Genomic DNA, 23,425 nt, shown 5'->3' with positions numbered 1-23,425 from the left:
CAGAGTGAAGAGACAACCCACTGTATGGGAGAAAATGTTTGCCAGCTGCTCCTCAAATGAAGGATTACTATCAAGAATGTATACAGAACTCAAAAAATCAATCCTCCTAGATTTAAAGATGCAATCAAAAAATGGGCATCTGAGATGAAAACATACTTCTCAGATGAAGAAATGCAAACAGCAAATAAATATATGAAAAAATGTTCAACAGCACTGGTCATTTGAGAGATGCAAATTAAAACAACACTGAGATTTCATCTCACTCCAGAAAGAATGGTTATCATCAAGAAATCACCCAATAACAAATGCTAGAGGGGCTGTGGAGAAAAAGGGACTCTTCTCCACTGTTGGTGGGAATGCAGACTGATGCAACCATTATGGAAATTAGTGTGGAGATTCCTCAAAAAATTAGGATTGGCAGTCCCATTTGACCCAGTGATTCCATTTCTGGGTATCTTCCCAAAAGAATTAGAAAATCATACTATAGCAATATATGTGCACTTCTGCAGCAGTTTCCCAAATGGGTGTGATCCTCCTTTGTCCTCCAACCTTACTTCTAATCTCTTTCTCTTCTTTCACTTCTCTATTTTTCCCATTAATCTATCCCAGCAAGGCAGCAGTTGCTTTATGGCTGGTAGTAGGTTACCTTAGCAGGCCTGCCATGAGATCAGACTCACTGGGCTTGCCACAGTCCAAGCAATTTCCATGAGTCTGTGCCCAGCTAGAAAAATGCTAGAGAAAGCCAGCAATAGTTCTGGGTTCCTGGAGTATCCAGCTCGTCTCCAAAATGGCTCTGGGCTAATCACACTCTCTCCGTGGGAGGACTGATCCCTCTGCACTCACTTCCAGCCAGTGCAGTCTCTACATCTTCTGCTCCCCTCCACTGCCTTTTCTCTCTGTAGAGGCCTCTGGGGTCTCCAGCCATCACTGTCACCATGACTGTGTGTCCCCAGGTTTGAACAACTCTCACACAGAACTACTATGGTCAAAATGGCCACTGTGCAAGTCAGGCATGATGGAGCACACCTATAATCTCAGCACTCAGGAAGCTGAGGCAGGAAGATCACTAAGAGTTTGAGCCCAGACTGAGCTATATGGTGAGTTTAAGCTCAGCCTCACCTACATAGTGAAACCCTGTTTCAAAGAAAAAATGTAGCCATATTACAAAAAAAAGATATATAGATTTAATGTAATCCCAAACAAAATATCAACATCATTCTTCAAAAAGCTAGAAAAAATAAAAAGACAAAGTTTATATGAAATGTGAAAAGACTGAGAGCACTGGGCATGGTAGTGCATTTCTATAACCCCCGCACTTGGGATACTGAGGCAGAAAGATCACCTTGAGTTCAAGGTCAGCCTGGATTATACTGCAAGACCCTGTCTCAAAAAACAAAGAGATTGAGAAGAGCAAACACAATCCTAAGCAACAAGATGAAAGAGGAGAGCATCACAAACCCAGATTTCAAGTTTATAACAGAACTACTCTTTGTTAGAGAGAAGATACTCTTTAATAAATGGTGCTGGAGAAACTGGCTATCCATGTGTGCAAGAATTAATCTAGTACTACATCTCGCATCCTGCAGTAAAATCAAAATGTGTTAAAGACATGTGTAAAACAGAAACACTGAATCTGCTGGAATTAAAAATTGGTAAACCTCTTAAAGATACAGGCATAGGTAAGGGCTGAGTAGAACCTCAATGGCACAAGAAACAACATCAACAATCGACAAATGGAGCTATCTCAAATTAAAACCTTCTGCACAGCAAAGGTAACAACCAACAGAAGGGAAAGACAAGCTACAGAATGGGATAAATACAGATACTTGCTCGGGAAAGAACTAATATCTAGAATATATTTTAAAAATTTGAGCCCCCAAGATTAAAGACCCAATTAAAACATGGGAAATTGAAATGAATAAGCACTGCTCAAAAGCAGGAGTACAAATGGCTGATAGGGACATGAAAAAGTGTCCAGCACATTTTGCCATGAGTGGAATGCAGCTCGAAGCAACACTGAGTTTCCATCTTACTTCTAAAAGAATGACTATCACTGAGAAAAAAGTGCTGGCAAGGTTGTGGGGGGAAAAGAACCCTTCTGCATTCCTGGCACCATCCCTTTTCAAGTCAGAATGACAATGCCTCAGAAAATTAGAGATTTAATTTGACTCAATTATACCTTTTCTGGGTAGCTTGCTGAAAGAGTTAAAGGCATCATATTATACTGACACGTGTATACTCAGGCTAGATCTGGGAAACAGCCTACGTGCCCATTAAAAGGTGACTGGATAAGGAAAATATGTAATATATACAATGAAGTACTACTCAGTCACAAAGGAGGATACATTAGAGAAACTTGTAGAGAAATGGATGGATCTTGAGACCATATTAAGTGTAATAAATCAGGTACAGAAAATTAAATATCACAGATTTCTTATATGATAAACCCAAAGTGTAAATAATTTAGAAGCAAAACAAAAGACTGATTGTAAGAAACAGGAAGATAGACTTTGTGGATAGAGAGATGCAGTGGATAGAGAGATGGAGGAGGCAAGAGAAAAAGAGAGAGAAGGAAAGTAAAAAGCATCAACATGCAATATGTATATGGACTGATTCCCCATGATGAACGTTTTTACTATGTATTCCAAACATATGTAAATTTGTTTAGAAATGGAAGAAAAGGAAAGACTAGATACAGCCAGGCTAGGAGGTGGCACAAGTCTGTAACATCAGCTCCTGAAAGGCTGAGGCAGAATTATAAGTTTGCTAGCTTGAGCAGCTTGATGACTCACAAGACTCATCATCTTCATCACATGGCATGGTCTGCAGTGGTCTTAGTTTGAAATACGTAGCACAAAGCCATTCTCCTGTCCAAACCCAAAGAGGGAGAGCTGCTTCTCTAGCCCTGCCACAGTGCAAATGTATTGTGTAAACCCTACAAGGAAGTTTATTCTCAGCAATTTTCTCATCCCACTTGGAAGCCCTTTTGAGCCCTATGATCTGCATGCACTTGTCTGTATGAAGTCAGTATTAAAGAAGCCCCAGACACCAGAAGGAAATGACTTCCCTCAAACTTCAGAATGTGTCTGCCCAAGAGAGCTGAATGGAAACCTTCAGGGTTTTACTACACCATTCCAGGGGCACAGAGCTGGTCAGCTGGTTTCAGGAACTTCTTTACTACCAAAGTCTGTGTCAACTTTCTGACCTTTCTGGGAGGACCAGGGCCCTTGGGGATCCCCATCTTTTCTGCTGACCAGACAGTGTTCAGGCTCTCGTTGCTTGTAAACTCAGATTTCTACACCCAAAACCAGCATGTTAACCCAAAGTGTCCCTTTTTACCCGTACTATCCTTGCCCTCTGCCAGCCAGGCCACAATGGGCACAGGAGATACCCGGTCAGGAAGACCTGTCTGTGCTGTATTGTGGCCTAGTTTTTCATGACTATCCTGATGTGCTGTCCCTTCCCTCATCCGTGGCCTTCTGGGTGAAGTGGAACCATACTGCAGCTGGCATGGCTGCCAAGAGGAATGCCAATATGGATACACTGGGAAGTGGGCAAGCCCAAGGAAGAACTATCCTACTAGTTGGCAGGAAAGAACACTGCCCAGCTAAGCTTCTCCTAACCCCTGAGCTTTTCCTTTCCAGGTGGGCATGCTAGGCTGTAGCAAGCTTGTGCTTCCTCTACTCAGAAGCTGCATTTGCAGTATCCCAGATGGACACAGGGCAGACCAGGCCAGTCTTCTGCATTCTTAGTAAAATTCTTTGAACCCTCCTATAAATGGCCTGGTAAAGATAAACAACGTCGGGGCTAGGGATTTAGCTCAGCGGCATAAGTGCCTGCCTTGCAAGCAGGCAGTCGTGAGTTCGATCCCCGGTACGGGTAAAAAGGAAAAAGACAAAAAAAAAAAAAAAAAAAGGTAAACAACCACAGAGAGGCCTTCAGAGAAAGTGCTGTCATGATGCAGTTATCTTCAACCAACTTAGAGCATTTTTTACTACATTGGAAAGGGACCATAAGCCTATGAATAGAGGAAGAGCTGGTCTCTACTAGACATTAGGCCTAGCCAGCCAGGAGCCCTCTGAGGGTCCCTTCCATCAACTTCCAAATTTGTATGAAGGAAGCCAAGCATGGTGACATATGCTTGTAATCCCAGCACTCAAGAGGCTGAGGTAAGAAGATCACTGAGAGTTCGAGGCCAGCCTGGGCTACAAAGTAAGTTCAAAGTCAGCCTGAACTCCATAGTGAAATCCTGTATGTTGGTTACTTTTTTCTTATTGCTGGGACAAAATACTCAACACCCAAAATTAAGGAAGGAAAAGTTTATTAAACTCACAGTTTGTGAAAGTTTCAGTCCATAATCAGCTGGCTCCAAGGCAAGATGACATGGCAGAAGAGCAATAGTTCATGGCAGCAAAAGACAGCAAAAATAAGAGCAAAAAAAGGAGTAAGAGCAAGATTCTTTGCCTCCCTTATACTGTATGCAGACTTCTTGCCCCCGGGCAGGTGTACCACTCACACCCATAATCCCAGCACTGGATCATGAATCAATCATAAACTCTAGAAGCCTATTATACACACACACACACACACACACACACACACACACACACACACACACACCGCTGCCGCCACCGTGATTACATGAGGCTTTGAGAGAACATCTAGACACAAACTGTAACATTCCACCCTTTGTTCCTCAAAGACACATCCCTTCTGGGGTTTCCAGTGTACCTTTGTCTTCACCCTCAGGGCTTCACACACTGCTCTCTCACAGGTACACTGCCTGGCCTCCCAAGCCTTCTTTTGAAATCTGGGTAGAAGCTTCTTTAACCTCAGAACTCTTGCATTTTGCATGTGCCTAAAATCAGTACCACATAAATGATGCCACAGTCTGCTGCCAACTGGAGCAGTAGCCAGATGATCAAGTATCTGGATCACTAAGCACTCTGAAATCAATTCCGAGGAATAAAATTCTCTAGGCCACCACCATTCTGGAACATGATGTGGTTGCCACCATTCTGGAACAAGGTGCTACTGCTGCCGTTCTGGCATCTGGTGCTCTGAGACTTTCTTCCAAAGCAAAATATTTCACTTTTGCAATTTTGAAGCTGTAAAGGGTGGAGTCCTTTTGCTTCTTGTAATGCCCTCAGGTCATTTTTCCTACCATCTGGTTCCTTATTAGCAATCAAGATTTCCTTAGCTCTATCTTTTTGGTCCACAGCTTTACTGAAGATTCCTTTCTGGCCAAACTCACATTTTAAATCTTTCTGCTGGGCTCTGTACTCTTGATTCTCAATATATCTGACTAAAAGCCCCCAACAATGGCCATGCCACCACCATAATATTAGACTGCCTTGAAATTTCTTATGCTAGATTAATTAGTCCACTACCCATAATTTTAGTCTCAGGCAAAATCTCTGGACAAAATGCAGACAAACTTTTTGTCAAGCCATAACATATATTATCTGTACTCCAGCAGCCAAATGCATGGTTTATTCCTAGCAGAAACCAAATCTGGTCTGTAGAATTTCTGTCAGCACTCTGATCTTCTGAGCTCTGACCAGAATCTCCCATATAGGATAGCCTAAGGCATTCCAGTGTTACTGTTTCAGGCAACATCTCTGAACCTTTGCATGAGGCTTTGGGGGGACATCTAAGCAGAAATTCTTTCCAATAGCCATTCCCAAAGGCTCTTGAACTACATGGTCAGGTACAGTCACAGCAATGATCCCCCCTTCCCTAGTACCAAATTCTTTGATGGTCATTTTTCTCTTGTTGCTGAGACAAAATACCTGATGCCCAAAATTAAGGAAGTTTGTGGAAGTTCTAGTCCGCAATCAGCTGACTCCAGGACATGGCGGCATGGAAGAAAAGCAAAAGTTTATGGCAGAAAAAGGCAGCAAAAGCAACAAGAGCAAAAAGGGGAAGAACAAGAGAGCAAGCCTCTTTCCCTTCCTTGTACTATATGCAGGCTACCTGCACCCTGGTGGGTGTAGCATTCACACCCATAATCCCAACATTAGACCTTGCCATGGATCAACCACAAACTCTAGGAGCCTGCCCTCATGACTGCATGAGACCTTGGGGGGACATCTAGGTACAAACCATAAACTCTGTCTCCAAAAAAACAAAAACAAAAAAATGTACGAAGGAAAACTTTATAATTTAATAGCTCTGTTGGGGCTGGACAGTTAAGTTGTCCTCAAAAGTTGGATTTCACTAAGGCAGCTGTGTGTGTTTTTTAAAAAAATAGACATGTATCAACTGGTCTTTGTAGCACATGCCTATATTTCCAGTACTTTGGGAGGCAGAGGCAGAAGGACAGAAATTTATAGCTCAGCCTGGGCAATTTAATAAATTAGCAAGACTTTCTCTAAAAAATGAAAAAAGAGCTGAGGATATAGCTCAGTTGGAAGGCCTTGGGATTGAATCTCTATGTGTTATAAATTGCTTTTTCTAGGTATTAATCAGACATAAAGTTGTTAGCCCAAGTTAATTCACGATGTATTCCAAAATCTTTCATAAGAGTGCCCAGAGGCACCTCGCTTTGCAGCAGGTTGATGGGTTCGATGGTAGGTTTTGAAAAAAGAACGCTTCAAAATTTCAAGTCCCTAGGGCTGGGGATTTAGCTCAATGGCTCAAGCACTTGCCTGGTAAGCGCAAGGTTGTAAGTTCCACACACAAAAAAAAAAATTAGCCTGGGCTTCTCCTTTTCTTACCCCAGGTGCCAGTGTGGTACTCAGGAGCTTCTGGGAAGGCCTAGGCTGTTTCCAGGTCGGTCCGCGCAGTCCAGGACCCTTTCCCAGAATCTTCTGAGGGCGAGCCCGGAGGATTGGGTTGGGTACCTGCGGAGGGAGAGCACCCGAGTCTGAGAGCTCCACCTCTATGACTGGGCTATAGAATCTGCCCACGGACCTGCGACAGCGCCGCGGGGAGCTTCTAGGGCTCAGGCCTGTTCAGGAAAATGCTCAGCCGCTCCAGAGACCCAAGAGCCAATCCAGGACCACAGATAAGGCTTCACGGGGAAGGAAGAGGAGTTGCCCGTCCCGGCTCAGGGTCTGTCACATGCAGCCTTCAGTGTGCAAGACAGTGATGTAGGAACGCTACGGGATTCTGTGCCCAAGTCTGGGGTACGTTAGGAAGACTTGAGCAAGAGCCACCCAGAACTACTCCGCAGGAGGTGTCGGGACAAGCTGCAGACGGCTCAGGGACCTCCAAGTTACAGCATCCGCACAGGCGGATGTTTCAAGCCTTCCGTTGGTGCTTGACTTGGGGAGGCTCAACACAGCATCGGGCGCCCCTCCACCTTCCCTGCAGTAGGAGCGCGAGCAATTCGCACAGCTGTCCGGGTGTGGCCAGGCCAGCCAGCGCCCGGAATCTGGGGTCCCTGGCTACAGCCCCGCCTTTTTCCGTCTGTCCCGCCTTCTAGGGCGGCGAAGCCAACCGACTCTAAGCCCCGCACATCGCCCGCGCCACTATTGGAGAGCGGCGCATGAAAGCCGAGCCACCTTTTTATAGCACGCGGTGGGTCTGAGTACTGCGAACCTGGGGTAAAAGTTCTGCGTTCTGCGCCTATGTCCAGCGCATCCAGCCGGGCCAGCAGCGCCCGCCGCCCCACGCATGGCACCGGCTTCATTGGCCATGAACCCCGCTGGGCTCAGGGCGCGCGGCGGGGACGGCACCGGGTCCAACCCCCTGCCGTTCAGCGTCGAATCGCTGCTGGAGGCAGAGCGCGGGCCGGACTCGGAGCCTGCAGAGTCTGCGGAGGAAAGAGCCCCGGGTGACACAGGGCCCGGACCCTGGCTTCTGCCCGCTGCCAGCACGCGCACCCCACGTAAGTGCCAAACCTCGCGGTCCCCAAGAGCGGCCGGGCCCGCCCTACCCTGGATCGAAAGACTTAACTTAAGGAAGTAACCAGCCAGTAACGCTGCCCGCCTGAGGGCAAGGGCGAAATACACCCTTCCCCGACCCCCACAGCGCCCCCAGGTCCGAAAGGCTCCCGGGTCCCACGACAGCCAAGCGTGTGAGTCGCGAGTGCCTGCCCCTCTTGCCTCAGCACCCCGGCCCATCCGAGTGCTCCCGCGACAGCTGACGTCTGCTTCTCGCTCTTTTCAGAAGGGTACGGTCCCCGCGCACCCTGGGGTGCGGAGCGGCGGATCTGGGTAGCAGTATCGGACGGCTACCCCATCTCCTCCTCCGCGGCCCTTGCTTTGCTTAGCCCGGTGGCCTTTGGGACGTCCTGGCTCCCAAGCTGAAAGTCACGGCGTGACAACTGGCACCCACAAGCGGTTGTCGCTGGGATTCGGCAGCTCTGGAAAGGGGCGAACTGCGGGTTTTTGAGCGCCGCTTTGTGCTTCTCTTTTCTCTCAGGTGCCCTCAGCCCTCCCCCTTGCACCCTCGGAAAACACAAGAACACCCGCAAACCGCGAACGCCCTTCACCACAGCGCAGCTGTTAGCGCTGGAGCGCAGATTTCACCAGAAGCAGTATTTGTCCGTCGCTGAGCGTGCAGAGTTCTCTCGCAGCCTGAGCCTCACCGAGACGCAGGTCAAGATCTGGTTTCAGAACCGCCGAGCCAAAGCCAAGCGGCTGCAGGAGGCCGAGCTGGAGAAGCTGAAGCTGGCGGCCAAGCCACTGCTGCCCTGTTTCTCCCCGCCTTTCCCTCTAGACGCTCCGCTGCACCGAGGCGCGCCTAGCGCTCTACCGCCGGTGTCCGGGGTCCTGGCGAGGCCGGCCGCCGCTTGTGGCTTGTACTACCTGTCTTAGGCTGAGGCTGGGGTCAGTCGGGCAGCGGTGCCGGCGCGAGGGCGGCGTTGTTCCGTGAGTCTGCGCAGGTTCGGCCCCGGCCGCCCACCACTCCTGCACACTCGGCGACGCTGCGCCTGGTAACTGCCAGTGTTTCGATACCACTTTCTGGGTTTCTTTTTTTTTTTTTTTTTATGTTCGTTTTGATTTTATCTTTCCTTTTTTAAAATTTGCTAGATGCTATATTTGATTCTTGAAGCCTATTTGTGATTATCTTAGATTTTAAATTTTTCTTAAAATTATGTTAGTACCAAACTTCTGAAAGGCGATGAAAAGAGCTTCATAAAGTGGCCTCGAAAGGAAACAAAACAGTTCTTCCTACTTTTTACAAAGGAATCAACAAAGTTCTCTGAGGTTTCTGCAGGGGACCTGCCGCTGGTCTGATGCCTCTCCAGGTGACCACGCACACGCAGAAAGATCTACGAGATTGTTTTGAACTGCGGAGAGAAACGAATTCCAAAACAAGCAATTAAAATAATCTGGTGCTGAGATAGCTAGAAAGAAACTATTTTCATCATGACTCGATTTATTATGTCTAGGTAAAATGGAAATTTTCACTCTTAATTTAGAGAATTTTATCATTTTTTAAAAATATAGACTATTCTGTGAGTCCAAGGCAAACACTGCGTCGTAGGAGTGGGCAGTGAGGGGAAGAGATCGAGGGGGTCTGCTCTAGAGTTTGAAAGACAGAAACCTAGGGGAGACGCTCCTTAGGGTCGTGGCGTGGGCCAGGGGCCTCGAGAGATCAGTACGGACCTCGCGCCCTCTGCCGGCTGGTGCCCTAGGCGCAAATAAGAATCTCCCGGGTACCCCGCACGGAGAGCTCTAACTTGCCCCAGAGGCCAGGGACACTAGGCTGATCCTTTTGCTGCTGCTTTGTACTGCATTGAGCTCATTTACTAATGGGACGCCTCTGGCTTCACCCGAGGAAGGAAAATACTGTTCTGTGTATGATCTCATCTATGACGAGGAGCTGCCCCTGTGGGGCGTTCCTCCTCCACGCAGGATTGAGAACCCTTGACGCGCCTGTCCCTGAGATGCAAAAAGAAAAAAAAAAAAGCAGCCATTTTCCCTGTTATCTTCAGCTAGAATCTGGAGGCTTAAGGATAAAGTGTGCTGTGAGTGTATACAAGCTCTCCTGTGGATAGCAGTGGGTAAGGTGAACAAGTCCTTCCTTCCCTCCCATCTCCTACTTTCCGCTGGAGGGGAGGCTCTGAACCAGGAAGGAATTCCAGACTATCCCTGCAGAGTTTGGGGTGATGGCACTGGTCTGGGGTCCTCCTACCACGCAGGAGGGAAGGACCCTGCACAAGTACTCAACAGGCTTCTGTGTGACCATGTCACAAGAAAACAGTAGATGCACAAATTTCACTGCATTCTTCTGCTCTGGTTAAAAACACCTGACACTGCAGATAATGATACACCAAATTGCCTGTTGATGTCCACTAGACTTTCTCCCTGCATTGCTGAGAAAACAGAAACTCTTGGGTTTTTAAAATAAAATGATTGAAAGCAAAGTGTCCACCCCTTCAGGTGCTTGCCAGTATGTGCTGGAGCCTGAGTTGTACTTGATCTTAGCTAGAAGGCCGGAAAATGATGGACCCTGCACTGTTAAAGCCTATTTCAGCCCCAGTGCTCTGGTCAGCAGACGCACTCTTGGTCTGCAAATACTACAATAAAAAAAGAGGTTGGGGAGGGGACAGGCTGAGCTTCAGCAGCAACCAACACCTCACGTCAGACATCCCTGCTGCTTTTTAACTTCTGTGGGTACTTATATCCTGAGGTTCCTAAGAGACACTGGGTAAGTCAGGACCTAGTTTTATGGTTCAGTCATGGTATTTGTTTTTAGGGTGTTTTGTTTGTGTGTGCGTGTGTGTATGTGTGTGTGCGTGCATGCGTGTGTGTGTGTGTGTGTGTGTGTGTGTGTGTGTGTGCTGTAAATTGAATTGAGTTACGTTTTTTATTTTGAAACAGAATCTCACTAACCAGCACGGGCCAGGCTTAAACTTGTTATCCTCCTGCCTCAGCCTCCCAGAAGCACCCGGCTAGTTGTGAAGACTTCTGAGATAATTCTGAAACCAACCAACAGAGGAGGAAAATAAGCATTCTGTACCCATTCCAATGGAGCAGGGGTCTGCACGGGCAGCCTGGCTGCCTGGTAGCTTATCTTTATCCATATAGTAAGTGCTAGCTGAGGGCATATAAATGACCCCATGGGGCCTTAAAATCAAGAGTGCCAGATCCCTTAGGGCTGACTCAGAATTTTCTGAACTAAGTGAAAGAATAACTTGCTAATTTGTCTCTCTATAACCTTCTCTGACCCAGAATAAAGATGGAAGCTCTCCCCAGATATCTCCACTGAGCCTGGTGTCCTGATTCCCCCAGGAGGAGCCCAGCTCTGGGGTCCTAGAAGGTGAGACATGCAAATGCCTAAACATCATGCCAGTAGCTCTTGTTACTGCATAAGTAGTGTTTGCTTTCAGGACAAAGCTGAGGTGAATTTTTCAAGAGAGACTTTTTTAAAAGACAGCTGATTCCTCAGCCTTCTTATCGGACAGGTTCTGTATAAACCCTGGCTGGGCCTCCAGCTGTGTGCTTCTGATGAATTTAGCCTGTGTATCACCAAGTCAGAGGTATATGAAAGTCAGAGGTGGCCCAGAGCCAGGAAAGGATAAACCATTATGACCCTTCTCTCTGCTTCCCCATCACCTTACAGATGGACACTTTGAGGCCCAGCTTCCTGGTCTCCTGTCTGCCCTTTCAGTTATCTATGTTCAGCCTCCATCGGTGAACTTGAAATCACTGCCCTGCCCTTAGGAGTTTGTGATCTGGGTAGGAGACCATGTGACAAAGTGGCCAGAGTGGTGGTTAGGGAAGACCATGTTTCTTCTAGGTGCAGGGCTGTATGATCCAGGGATGCCTAGTGGGCAAGATGGTATGGACTATGGTGATCTCTAGCAGAGCCAAAGTATAGAGGACCAGACTGTGAAAGACCCCCTTAAGCCCACCACTACCAATGGCATCTCATATCTCATTAAAAGAGTGATCCAAGGCCTGGAAAACAGCACCCAGGCTCCTGATATCAGAGTCACATCCAGGGGGAGTGGGGAGATAACAGTGGGCTCACATACCTTCTGGATGGGGCCGGCTCATCTAGACACCATCTGACACGTGGCCAGCCCACAGAGCCCCTGCTAGCTGCCTGTAATAGCCCTCATTCTTTTGGATATGTTGGGATCTGCTTTCAGCCCCACCTCTGGCATGAACAGTGGTGTGGACCCCTCAGAGGATAGGGCCTAGTCAGTCTTACTCATGGCATTTTTGGAAAGGGATTCACAAAATCTGACCAGCAGACTACATCATCCTAAAGATCTAGAGGACAAAGCGATTTCTGAAAAGCTAACCAGCTACTTAAGCTGCTGCCAAGAAGCAATTTTATGTGCAAGGAAACACCTCTAGCCATACTTCCTTCCAATAAACTGTAAAGGTAAAAGATTATCTTTTCTACATTTCTAAAATTCAGTAAACATTAACTGATATTAGCCAGGTGCTGAGGAAAGAGAAATGTTCTCTTCTGATCTTTGTGGCCCCCACGCCTTTCCAGTCCCCAACTTGGTACATTCCCTCAGGTATCATTTCAGAATAAATGGACTGCACTGTTTTCCTGGTGCAATAATAATTAATGCTATCTAGATGGCCTGAAGCTCTAGTACTTGCATGTTCACTTTGTTTGTTTGTTTGTTTTTGTCTTTTTGAGACAGGGTTTCTCTATGCTGTTCAGGCTGGCCTTGAGCTCACTTTGTAGCCTAGGCTGGTCTCGAACTCACAATGATTTTCCTGCCCCAGCCTCCTTCCATGTTCACTTTGAAAGTGATCATCTAAAAATGCCACCTAAACATACAGTTGTTGCTATTTCTGATGGTTTTATAATGCATTCTGTATTAAGAAAAAAATCAAGCAATGAATTAAGCCATATGGTGGCCAGTGACAAGATGCTGAATTTCAGAAATGGTAAGATGAGAAAAAGGAATGCCTTAGCACTTCTAAGTTATGTTATAAAGCCATAGCATGCAGTGCCTGCCTGGCAAGTGCAAGGACATGAGTTCAAATCCTGATACCAAAAAAACTACATTATTCCTTTAAGCATTTGTGAGGTGTTATTTTTTCCAGGTTGCACTTGGAAAATTTGTCAGAATGAGGAGTCATCTCTATCTTCAGTGAGCACTGGTTTTTGCACACAGACAGCAAAGATTGTTCTGGAGGCAAACTTGAGCCCCTGCAGGAGGACAGGACTACAGTCCTGGATTATTTAGACTCCTCTGGGACAGTGCTGGATGTGCTGATGCTACACAGCATGGTGCACTCTCTACTGTTTCACTGTGCTGCTGGAACCTCTGGCATGAGCATGGACAGAAGCATTTGGAAAGAGTTCATCTTTGTTTCATTTCTGGTTTTTAAATTAGATGCTTTTAAGAGGCTGTGTACCCAGAGCTCATATTTTTTTTTCCAAGTGGTCTAGAAAGACTAAAAGGCCCAAGGTACTCTGCCTTCTCCCTCTGCCTGGACTGTCATCTCTACCTCTCCTTAGAGGAGCCCTGGGTAATCATGACTACAGAGGGAAAAGAAACCAGCCTATTGCTAGACATTGAAACATATCTCTTTGCCCTTCTCTTCAACCCTGGCCTTCCTTCTAGCCATCATACTTCAATAAAATGAGTCTGCAGGAAAAATAACTCAGTTAGACTGTAACTAGCATAACTTTCTCTTCACTCATTCCTTTTGGTTATGCCTAAAAGTCTAGCTCCCTTCCCAGGGAGAGATTTTATCCTGTCTAAGTACTATAATATTTAAACCTAGGTTGACAACTAATCAAAATGATGCTGAGACTGATTTTTCAAATACAATACATATTGTTTAAGTTCAATAACTTGAGAGCTTTTCATTGGTCAAAATAATGTGTTGATTGTTATGATTCTCAAGTCATCAAAATTTTTGAGATAATTACAACTAAAATTGAAGGGACTTACAAATTAGGTGCTTTTAGCAGATGCAAGGTATTTGTGTTGTATTTTTCTGGATGCATTTTCCAAATTTTTAAGGATCTTTTCTGCAGCTGAGTACTAAAAAGCTTATTATAAATTAATGTTGGGTTTTATCAAATTCTTTTTCTACATGTACTGAGATAATCAAATAGTTTTCCTGTTTGATCTGTCAGGGGGGAAATTACAGATTTTCCAGGGTTAAGTAAATTGTGACTTCCTAATAGAAATCCAACTTCAAGTGTGAAGCAAAAAAATAAAAAGGTAATAAAGGGTATATTAACAATATCACTATTTAAAATCTAGGTGCCTGGCGAGGGATTTAGCTCAGTGGCATAAGTGTCTGCCTGGCAAGCGAGAGGTCATGAGTTCGATCCCTGGTACCCTCTCCCACCAAAAAATCTAGGTACCACAAGCATAAAAACATTAAGTTCAGCAGCAACCTGTGGAAACAACAGCTTTGGTGAAAGATGGAGGACTGCAATAGCCAGCAGTTGTGCTAAGGAATCAGTGTCCACCCAGATGATGTTCTGGAACAGCTCTGCATGCAGAGTCATCCCAGCTAAAAGGATACTCTTGGGCTCCCCAAAAGCATGGCCAGTGACACACTTATTCTTCAGGCTGTAAAGGTCTCAGTTTTCAGTGAGCATTGGCCTGTTTCCTACTGCTGTAGATAAGTCTTGTGAGCTTTGTCTCCATAAGTCACTTTGGGAAAATATCATTGTGTTCCTGCAGAGACAATGACTGCCTTCTCCTTCATATCTGTGGATTTGAGTCACAGTTCTGTCAAAAGTTGTGCAAAGGTAAATAGTGCACCATCTGTCCCTTAAATGCAGCCAGTTACAAGATTTGGTTACATATGAACTTCTCATCCAAGCCTGGATCGTTCTCTTGGTACTATTCACACCTCAGCCTGGTTCAGCCTTTTTTCCTTTGTCATGGAAAATGCCCATGCATAATCACATACATACACAGTGGTTGGTTCTTGCATTATGAACTTCCATGCCTTCAGCTCCAGCTTCAGCCACTGTCAGCTTAGAGATGATCCTGTTTCCTCTGAACCCAAAATAGTCCCTTCTTTGGATTGTTGTGAAGCAAATCCTAGCGGTCATACAGTATTTCCTTCGCAAATGCTCCAAGGTGCAGAGATGATTTTAAAAAGCATCACCACATTATAATATTATCTTTCGTGTTGTCAGACACCCAGGAGCACTGAGGTTTCCGTACAGTTCACCCACCCGAAGTTTACAGCTCAGTGCTGTTTAGTGTGTTTGCAGATATACACAACCCTCACTATGGTTTTTAGCACATTTCATCACCTCAAGAAGAAGCCCAGGGGCTGGGGATTTAAGGGGCTGGGGATTTAACTCAGCGGCATAAGTACCTGCCTTGCAAGCAGGCGGTCGTGAGTTCGACCCCCGGTACCAATAAAAATGAAAAAGACTAAAAAAAAAAAAAAAAAAAAAAAAAAAAAAAAAAACCTGTCTTAAGCTGTTAGGAGTCTATTTTCTATGTGTGTAGATTTCCTTGTTCTGGACATTTTGTGGAAATGGAAACATAGAGTAAGATGTGTGTGTGTGTGTGTGTGTGTGTGTTCATTCATTTAATGTTTTCAGTGTACATTTCCCATTATATGGATATAAACCATTTGTTGATCAATTAATCAGTTAATGGGCTTAAGTATTTCCTTCTTTGGGCATTGTGAAAAATGCTGCTATGAACATTTGGACACCAAATTTTGTATGGGCATAGGTCTCCATGGCTCTTGAGTATACACTTAGGAATGGGTTGCTGGATCATATGACAACTGTGTTTGAGGAGCTACAGTATTGTTTCCCAAATCAGCTGCACTGCTTTATATTCCCATGAGCAGGGCATGAGGGTTCTGGCATGATTTTTCCACACTGTTGGCAAAAAATTGTCTGGTGGGCATAAAGTCTCATTGTGATTTTAATTTGTGGTTTTCTGACAACAAATGATGCTGAGTATCATTTCATGTATAGCTTATTGGCTATATTTCTTAATTGGAGAAACATTTATTAAAGTTCTTTACCCATTTTTAAATTGTGTCACTTGTATTTTGTGTTCATTTGTAAAGATTCTTTATATATTCTGGATACTTAAACCCTCATCAGATATATAATTTGCAAATTTTTTTTCCAGTCTGTGGATTCTGTTTTCACTTCCTTGGTGGAATCCTTTGAAACACAAAATATTTTCATTTTGATGAAGTCCAGTTTACCTGGTTTCTCTCTCTCTTGGCTCATATTTCTGGTGTCACATCTAATAATTCTTCATCAAATCAAAAGTCATAAATATTTGCTCCTATGTTTTCTTCTAAGTGTTTTATAGTTTATTTAACTCTTCAACTCCTTTGAAATGTTTTATAAGTTTTGTACTTTGTTAAATTTATTCCTAAGTGTTTTATTCATTTTCACTGTATCGCGAATAGAATTTTTCTTAATTCCATTTTTGGATTTTTCATTATAAGTGTATAGAAATATACTGACTTTGTTTGCTGATTTTTGTGTTCTGCAAACCTGCTAAATTCATTATTAATTCTAGTCCTTTTCTCAATGAATTTCTTAGAATTTTCTGTATATAATACCAAGCCATTTAGAAGCTGTTACTTTTTCATCCCCCACTGTGGCGGCTAGAACTTCTAGTACAGTGTTGAACAGAAATCGCAAAAACAGATATCCTTGCCTTGCTCCTGATCTCAGGGCTTAAAAAAAATCATCCACTTTTTGTAGATGTCTGTTGTCAGATCAAGGAAGCTCCCATCTATCCAAACTTTTTGATTGTCTTTATCCTGAAAGGGTATTGAATTTTGTTATGTCATTTTTCTGCATCAATTGAGATGATTTATAATTTTTTCTAGTGTTATAACTGATTTTGTGATATTAAATCAGCCTTGCATTCCTGTAAAAAATTCCATTTAGTTATAGTATTTTGCTGGGTTAGTGTATAATTATTTTTCTGTGTTGCTACATTTGGTTTGCTAGCATTTTATTGAGGATTTTTTGTGTCCATATTCATAAGATTCTGGGCAATGCTTTGCTTTGCTTCTAATATCTTTATATGACTACAGTATCAGAGTAGTACTGGCCTTATAAAATGAAGAAGTATTTCCTCTTCTATTTTTTGAAGAGTTTTTGAAAACTGATACTAATTGTTCAAGTATATGGTAGAATTCAGTAGTGGAACTATTCAGTCCTGAATTTTATTTCCTGGATCATTTTCTTATGTCTTTTTTGCGTTATAGGGCTGCTCAGATGGTCTACTTCCTGGATCAGTTTTGGTAATCTCTTTGGTAATCTCATTTCAATTACATTCTCTAATTTGTTGGTCTACAGTTCTTAATTTTCTTTCATATCCTTTCCCTTTTTTATTCCCCTCAGTATTGGGGATTGGAGCCACTTGCCTCCAAGGCAAGTGCTGAACCACTAAGCTGTGTCCCCAGCCCTTTTTTATTTTGAGACAAGGTTTCATAAAATGCCCACACTAGCTTCAAAACTCTTATCCTCCTACCCCAGCCTGCCCTGTATATGGTATTATAGGATTACTGGCATGGTTCTTTCCTGTAAAGTAGCTGGTTCCAATTTGGCCTGTGTCTCAAGGTCTTTCCAACCTCTAGTCACCACACTTGTCCTCTTCATGTTTGGTTGCAAATGAAGCTGGTTTCTGTGACAATCTATTTTTCTGAGATATTTCTCATCCCCAAGTAAAATCTCTGAATCAGTGCTCTGGAACTGGGGGTCAGGGCATAGAAAGCTTCCCTTTGAATGACCTTGGGCTCCAGGAGCTCCACTGGGGAAGGAGCCATAGCCTGAGCTATCTAAGTTTGCCTCTTGTGAGAGGGAACCAGGGTCTGGGACCTCACCTTGACTGAATGCTGGCAAAAGGAAATCCTTGTTCTCAGTCACACCTACTCAGCACTCAGCCTCAACAATAGGGCCCTGGGGCAGAATTCAGGCACTGAAGTACTGTCCCTGCAGGGAGAAAGTCCTCTGGTGTTGTAGGAAGGAGCCACAAGGTCTGATGGAGTGTCCCTGAGCCTCACATTCTAGTGTCATTCTCTTGCCTCTCTTACTGGATTTTCACAGGTCTTCTTGAACAGATGTTTCTTTATTTGTCTTTTCCCCTTAAATTTGCTATTATTGTCTCAATGTTGTTCCAAGTCCTACTAATGGATTAGGCAGTGAATCATCTCACATTATCATCTGGAAGCTAGTTCTCAGGTAGACTTGGTTTGCTAATGTTCATTCCAGTTTGTTTTTCAGCATCTGGACTCTATAACATGTACATGTCACTGTAAACTGACACAGGTCAGCTCTCAGTGAGCTGTGTCCCTTTTCCTTGTTGGAGCTGAAAGAGTTTTGGCCCAGACAGGACACTGTAGCCAGTAAAGCCTCAGGTGGGACCAAGGAGCTCCATCTCCCCCACCCTTAGGAATTTACCTATGACTTCAAAAGAATACCAATGGGCTACCTGTGCATCATTAATGCCCCTTAGGTTCCACCCCAAACCTAGGCCACTTATATGCCTCCACTCCACGTGTTCCACAGAGAGATTGCTGACCCGGGGGAGATGCCACGCCCCAGGGTATGGTGGGGGGGATTCTCTCCCGCATTCTCAAAATAAAGGTCATTTATATTTCATACTTCTTATCTTTTCAGCCGCCGCCGGTCCCCCACAGTTCTATCAGGAGCAACTGAGTGTTTTGCCAGGAGTTTCCCACACTCTGATTTTGCTGCCTGCATTCCTGGGTGTCAGTTAATGTGCTGCCCACCTGGAAGGTGTGATAGGTCGGACCCTGGAATAAAACCCAAGGAAGCAAGAAATTAAAATTTGGGGAGCAAAGGCTTTATTTTAGGCCAGGCCTGGTGACACAGCCTCGGGTAGCCAATTTGGAGACTGTGCGCCTTACAGCTGGGAGATTAGGCTTTTAAAGCTGAAAACCACAGGAATGTTGTAATCGCTGACACAGTTAGATAGCATCCGGGCTTTACAGAACCTCCTGTAATTTCCTTGAAGTTAAGCATTTCTTAAAGAACAGCACATTTTATTACAGATAGCTGGATGGGGGTAGGGGAGGGAGTTACAGGAAACTGATGCCTAAGGCTTTTAAAGCTTTCTCAGGAAATTGAAACTTAATCTAGAAAGATAGGAAGGGAAGGGGGTGTGCTGAGCGGCGCATACAAAACAGAAATGAGGTGCAATGGTTAAAACTAGGTTACAACAGAAGGAAGACTAGGTTGCTGTATCTCTGAGCTCTAACCTGGTTTGCTCACAGTGCAACCTGACAGCCCCTCTAATCCCTCCCACTTCCTGCTCACAGCTTTTCTCCCAGTGTGTAGGGGGCTGACCATTCTGACCACTCTTCCATTCAAAACTGTAAGTGTGGAGGACTTACACTGTCACAATTGGTAGATAAATATCTTCCTGTTTCTTGGTATAGCTGAGAAACCAAATGTAAGTTCCTTGAAGGGGTGGCCTTGGCTACCCAAAATGATGGCCATCTGAATAATCCTCTTTAGACAAATTTCCCACCTTTTTTGTTTTACTTCCCAATCTTCCCCTAAAAATGAGCCATTCTTATGTAAGCCCTTACATCAGGCTCTGTTTAGAGGGACCAAAGACAATTACATTCAGCCTTAGTATAAGACTACTCAGTAGGTTGTGTGAATTTGTGTCAAGCAAAATCCAGCTGAGTCTGGGAGGAGCATATCAAGAAACCAGTTTGCCCATCCAGTAAGCCACACAAATCATAAGGGGCCCAGGAAGATATAAGCCAGTTCACCTTCCCTTGAGCCAACCAGCACAAAGGCTGAGAATCAAGAACTCCCCCTACCTGGGGCTGGGGATTTAGCTCAGCGGCATAAGTGCCTGCCTGCCTTGCAGGCACGCAGTCCCTGAGTTCAATCCCTGGTACCCATACTCCCCACTGCCCAAGCAACTGGCTGAGCTAATAGCAACTAAGGAACAAAAACAACTAAAAGTTTGTATTGTTTAATTGACTTTGCAGGCATAAGGCTGGTAATCTGAGCATCTATTAGGAGATAACAGTACACAATATAGCAAATACGAGGAATTTCCTTTTGTCTTGTTTTTGAAAACCAATATTGTTTTGTTTTGTTTCAATTTATTGTTTTGTTTTATTCAATGTTCTGTTCTGATTGGTTATATTCTGTTTTGTTTGATTTTACTATGTGTGATGGAATGGGCAACTATTGTGAAGATAATAAGGTATATTATGATAGCCATTGTTGATATTCTATTATTCAGCTTCAAAATTCTATACCACTTTCACTACTTTGTTTTGATTGGCTTTACTCTGTTTTATTTTGTTTGGTTTTATTCTCTTTAAAATAAAAAAAAAAAAAAAAAGAAAAGAAAGAAAAATCCAGTTCCTGAGGACCAGCCTGATGCAGTACATAACAAGCAATAATTAATATTAATAAATTGGCACAAAAATAGAGAGTCTGTCCTAGGCCTCTGTGACTTGTGATGAGATCCCCTGTTGGCTTAAGGACAGATTAAGCCAATGGCCAGAGCTGAGACTAGCAAGCAGTCCATGAAGTTCCGGTGCCTCAAATCAAGATAACACAGCAGCTGAGGTCTTGACTTGTCCATCCAGCTCAGTAATTGATTGCAGTTAGCAGACAATCAGGACTACTAGTTAACCGTGATCCTATGCTTTTCCAAAAACGCATTGTTCTTCAATTCTTGAACCTTGACTGCATCAACAGTTCACCCCCACTGCTTCCTGCAACCCACCAGCACACCCCCTCAATCATGTTGTACACTGAATAAGGGCCAAGAACAACAGTGTTCCATGTCCTAGCCTGTCATTGGGCTTTGGCCATCTGGTGCCCTTGTAACTAAAATAAATGTTTTGTCTGTGTTTTATTCTGTTGTCTTACTTCTGAGAAAATTGGTCATCTCAGGCCAAGACCCCAATACCCAATTAGTTTGCTCTCTTTTTGTTATTAGCAGCTATTGACATCAACTATTTGTCAAGATACAGTTCTTATAGGAAGGGTAGGGAAACTTTTTGATTCTTCAAATTATCAGTTTTCAGAATGCTGAGTTTCCTGATATCCTCCCCAAGATAGCCACTAAAGTGTTTAAGAATCATTGTAAACACATAGATTTAAATAATTTGAAGTGTTTTGAGAAATTGTAATTATTTTCTTACTAATGCTCAGGCTGTCCAACCTTTGGCTAGTGGAACTCTAAGTTATTACCTCCTCATACTAACCCTAACATTACTGAATAACATTGATTTCTGAAAAATAACCAGATTTTTCAACAAAGCCACTGACTTAATAAATATGCAACGTATCATACGAATTCATAGCCATCCTCCTTATCCAGATTTAGGGCCATAGGGGTTTTATTAACTTGGTATATCTTAAACCTATGACTTCTTTTCATGCCCAACTTTTAGTTTTTAACATTAATCAGGTTAATTAGGACTTTGGACACTTGAATTATTTTCAGTATTTAAGCTATTCAAAATCGTATATCAGGCAATAAATTGCCTGACAGCAGATTTGAGTTTTTTGCCAAGGTGTAGTCCAGAGGTCCCTAGGACAGCTGGATGAAAGAGCCATGCAGAAGTAATGTTGCTAAATTATTCTCCCTAGGAGATCACCACTGCTATTCCACTGCCACTCCACTGACAAGGTATGAGGACCCAGCTCCCACAGCTTTGGCACAGAAACACTTTCTGTCACATGAAGGTGTAAGAAACGGTGTCATATTTATTTCCGTTTCTCTTGCTGTGACTGAAGTGTTTGTTGCACATGTGGGGGGTATATTTCTATCATTCAGATGTTGATTTTGCTAAGAGTTGTCTAAAAGTGACCAGAAAGAACATTTATGAAAAAAATTTTTTTTTTTATCTTAAATGCCTTAGTGGACAAAATTCTTGTTGCGGTATTTGCCTTGATGATAAGAAAAACTGGATGGTGATGAAGGGAAAAATCCTCTTTGGGCATTTGTAGTCACAGGCTGGCCCTCATGTGATTTGCACCTAAATGTTTACTGCCTAAACCCACATCCTGCATTTTACTGTTTAATGAATAATAAAAGTTTTTTTTTCCCCAAATGTATAGCTTGTTGGACTTGTTCACACATCTTCACCAGCAGCTGGGGTAATATCCTTGGTATTTCTGGTACAAATAACTTGAGCTCTATGCCTGGAAACAAGCTTGTTTTGAAGGTCAACCTGAATTACATAGCAAAACTCTGTCTCAAAAACAATCAATCCATCCATCAGTCTCCTTCAAAAGTCTCATCAGTCCAAAAGTGGGGTTTTTGGAAGGTGACTGAATCATGAGGGACAGGGGTCTCTACTCATCAAAGGATTAACCCATTAATGAGTTTATAGCTGAAGGTGCTATCCGGAGCTGGGCTTGGTTTTAGGTGTGTCAGTGGTGGTGTGTCATGGAAAGACATATTCTCGTCCCCAGCTCCTCTGTTTTCTGGCTGCTATGGGAGAGCAGCAGCCTCTTTCATGTCCTTTCACCTTTTATTTCTGCTCTGGAGCCTGCACAGCATGTCCTGAACCCACTGAAACCATAAGCCAAAATAATCCTTTTCTCCTTTGGGTATTTGTGTCTCAGCAATGAAAAGCTAATACAGATCCCAGAGTGGAATAATTCCCAAAGACTACAACACAGTGCAGTGGGTACCAATACTGGAGCAAGAAAAGTCTGGCAAAACATGCTGCTATGAAAAGAGCTAATACAGTCATGCTGAGAGCCAGTGTCAGAGCTGCACTCTTTTGGTTGTATGAAGATAAGCAGGAGTCAAGAGAAATGGACAGCTCCACTCTCATGAAGCCTCCTAAAGAAAGATGCAGACAGAATGGTATTTCTTGTTTGCATTTTTCTATGCATTTGTGGTTTCTCAAGAGGCCATATCTACCTAAGATGCTCATTTTCCAACCCAGAACAGTATACCCTTGGAGGTCCCTCTGTCCACATACAAGGACCTGTATTTGAAGTTTCAGGATTTTTCCTTGAGTGGTTTCCCCCTCACCCCTATACCAGGATCGAACTTGGGGCCTTGCACTTGCCAGGCAGGCACTTTGCTATACTAAATCCCATCTTTCTTTGAGTACTTTGTGCTTGAGTTTTGCATTACATAAAGCACCAGTGGGTGTTTTCTCCCAGTCTAAGTAAGGAATCCTCTAGATTCAGCCACACTGAAAGGGGACCATCAGATTCACAGCCCCAAAATAGGCAGTGACATGAGGCCAGGAGTTGGTTGGCCAGCATCTCAGCACAGAAGGGTCCAGCCATGTTACCAAGCCTGCTGCAGGGCCTTGACTTTATTACACTTAAGCTGCTTTCTCCAGAACACACTTCTTGCTATGTATCTCTATGTTCCACATGCCTGCCCAATTCCCTGACTTGCTTTTGCCTATTACCCAATCGCCCCAATCACATGCTTTTCTGACACCCACACACCTGCTGGACAGGCCTCTGCCTGCCATCACTGTCCTCCCTGCAGCATCTATCCAGTAACCTCTCTGGAGACCTCCTTCTACACCCATTCCTGGCACCAGGT

At 44.0% G+C, this 23,425-nt stretch overlaps 1 protein-coding gene across 1 annotated transcript; it reads left to right on the top strand.

Annotated features, from left to right (window-relative positions):
• Nucleotides 1-7,360: 7,360 nt before the first annotated feature.
• On the top strand, nt 7,361-15,907 carry Ventx (VENT homeobox). The gene is made up of 2 exons (XM_003479591.5): nt 7,361-7,834; nt 8,371-15,907. Exons 1-2 carry the CDS (start codon nt 7,621-7,623, stop codon nt 8,763-8,765), a joined length of 609 nt encoding a protein of 202 aa, XP_003479639.2. The 5' UTR covers nt 7,361-7,620; the 3' UTR covers nt 8,766-15,907.
• The last annotated feature ends 7,518 nt before the right edge of the window (nt 15,908-23,425 follow it).

This window comes from Cavia porcellus, unplaced genomic scaffold (genome assembly GCF_034190915.1).
Source record: "Cavia porcellus strain 051 isolate PalLab524CR breed Dunkin Hartley unplaced genomic scaffold, mCavPor4.1 scaffold_2, whole genome shotgun sequence".
NCBI classification, from domain to species: Eukaryota; Metazoa; Chordata; class Mammalia; order Rodentia; family Caviidae; genus Cavia; species Cavia porcellus.
Note: the sequence above shows the minus strand (reverse complement) of the source record. Positions and strands in the feature narration are given on the sequence as shown.

Coding starts and splice junctions, on each gene's coding strand:
- Ventx (XM_003479591.5), top strand. CDS start 7,621: ATGGCACCGGCTTCATTGGCCATGAACCCCGCTGGGCTCAGGGCGCGC. Junction 7,835..8,370: donor TGCCAGCACGCGCACCCCAC/GTAAGTGCCAAA, acceptor CTTTTCTCTCAG/GTGCCCTCAGCCCTCCCCCT.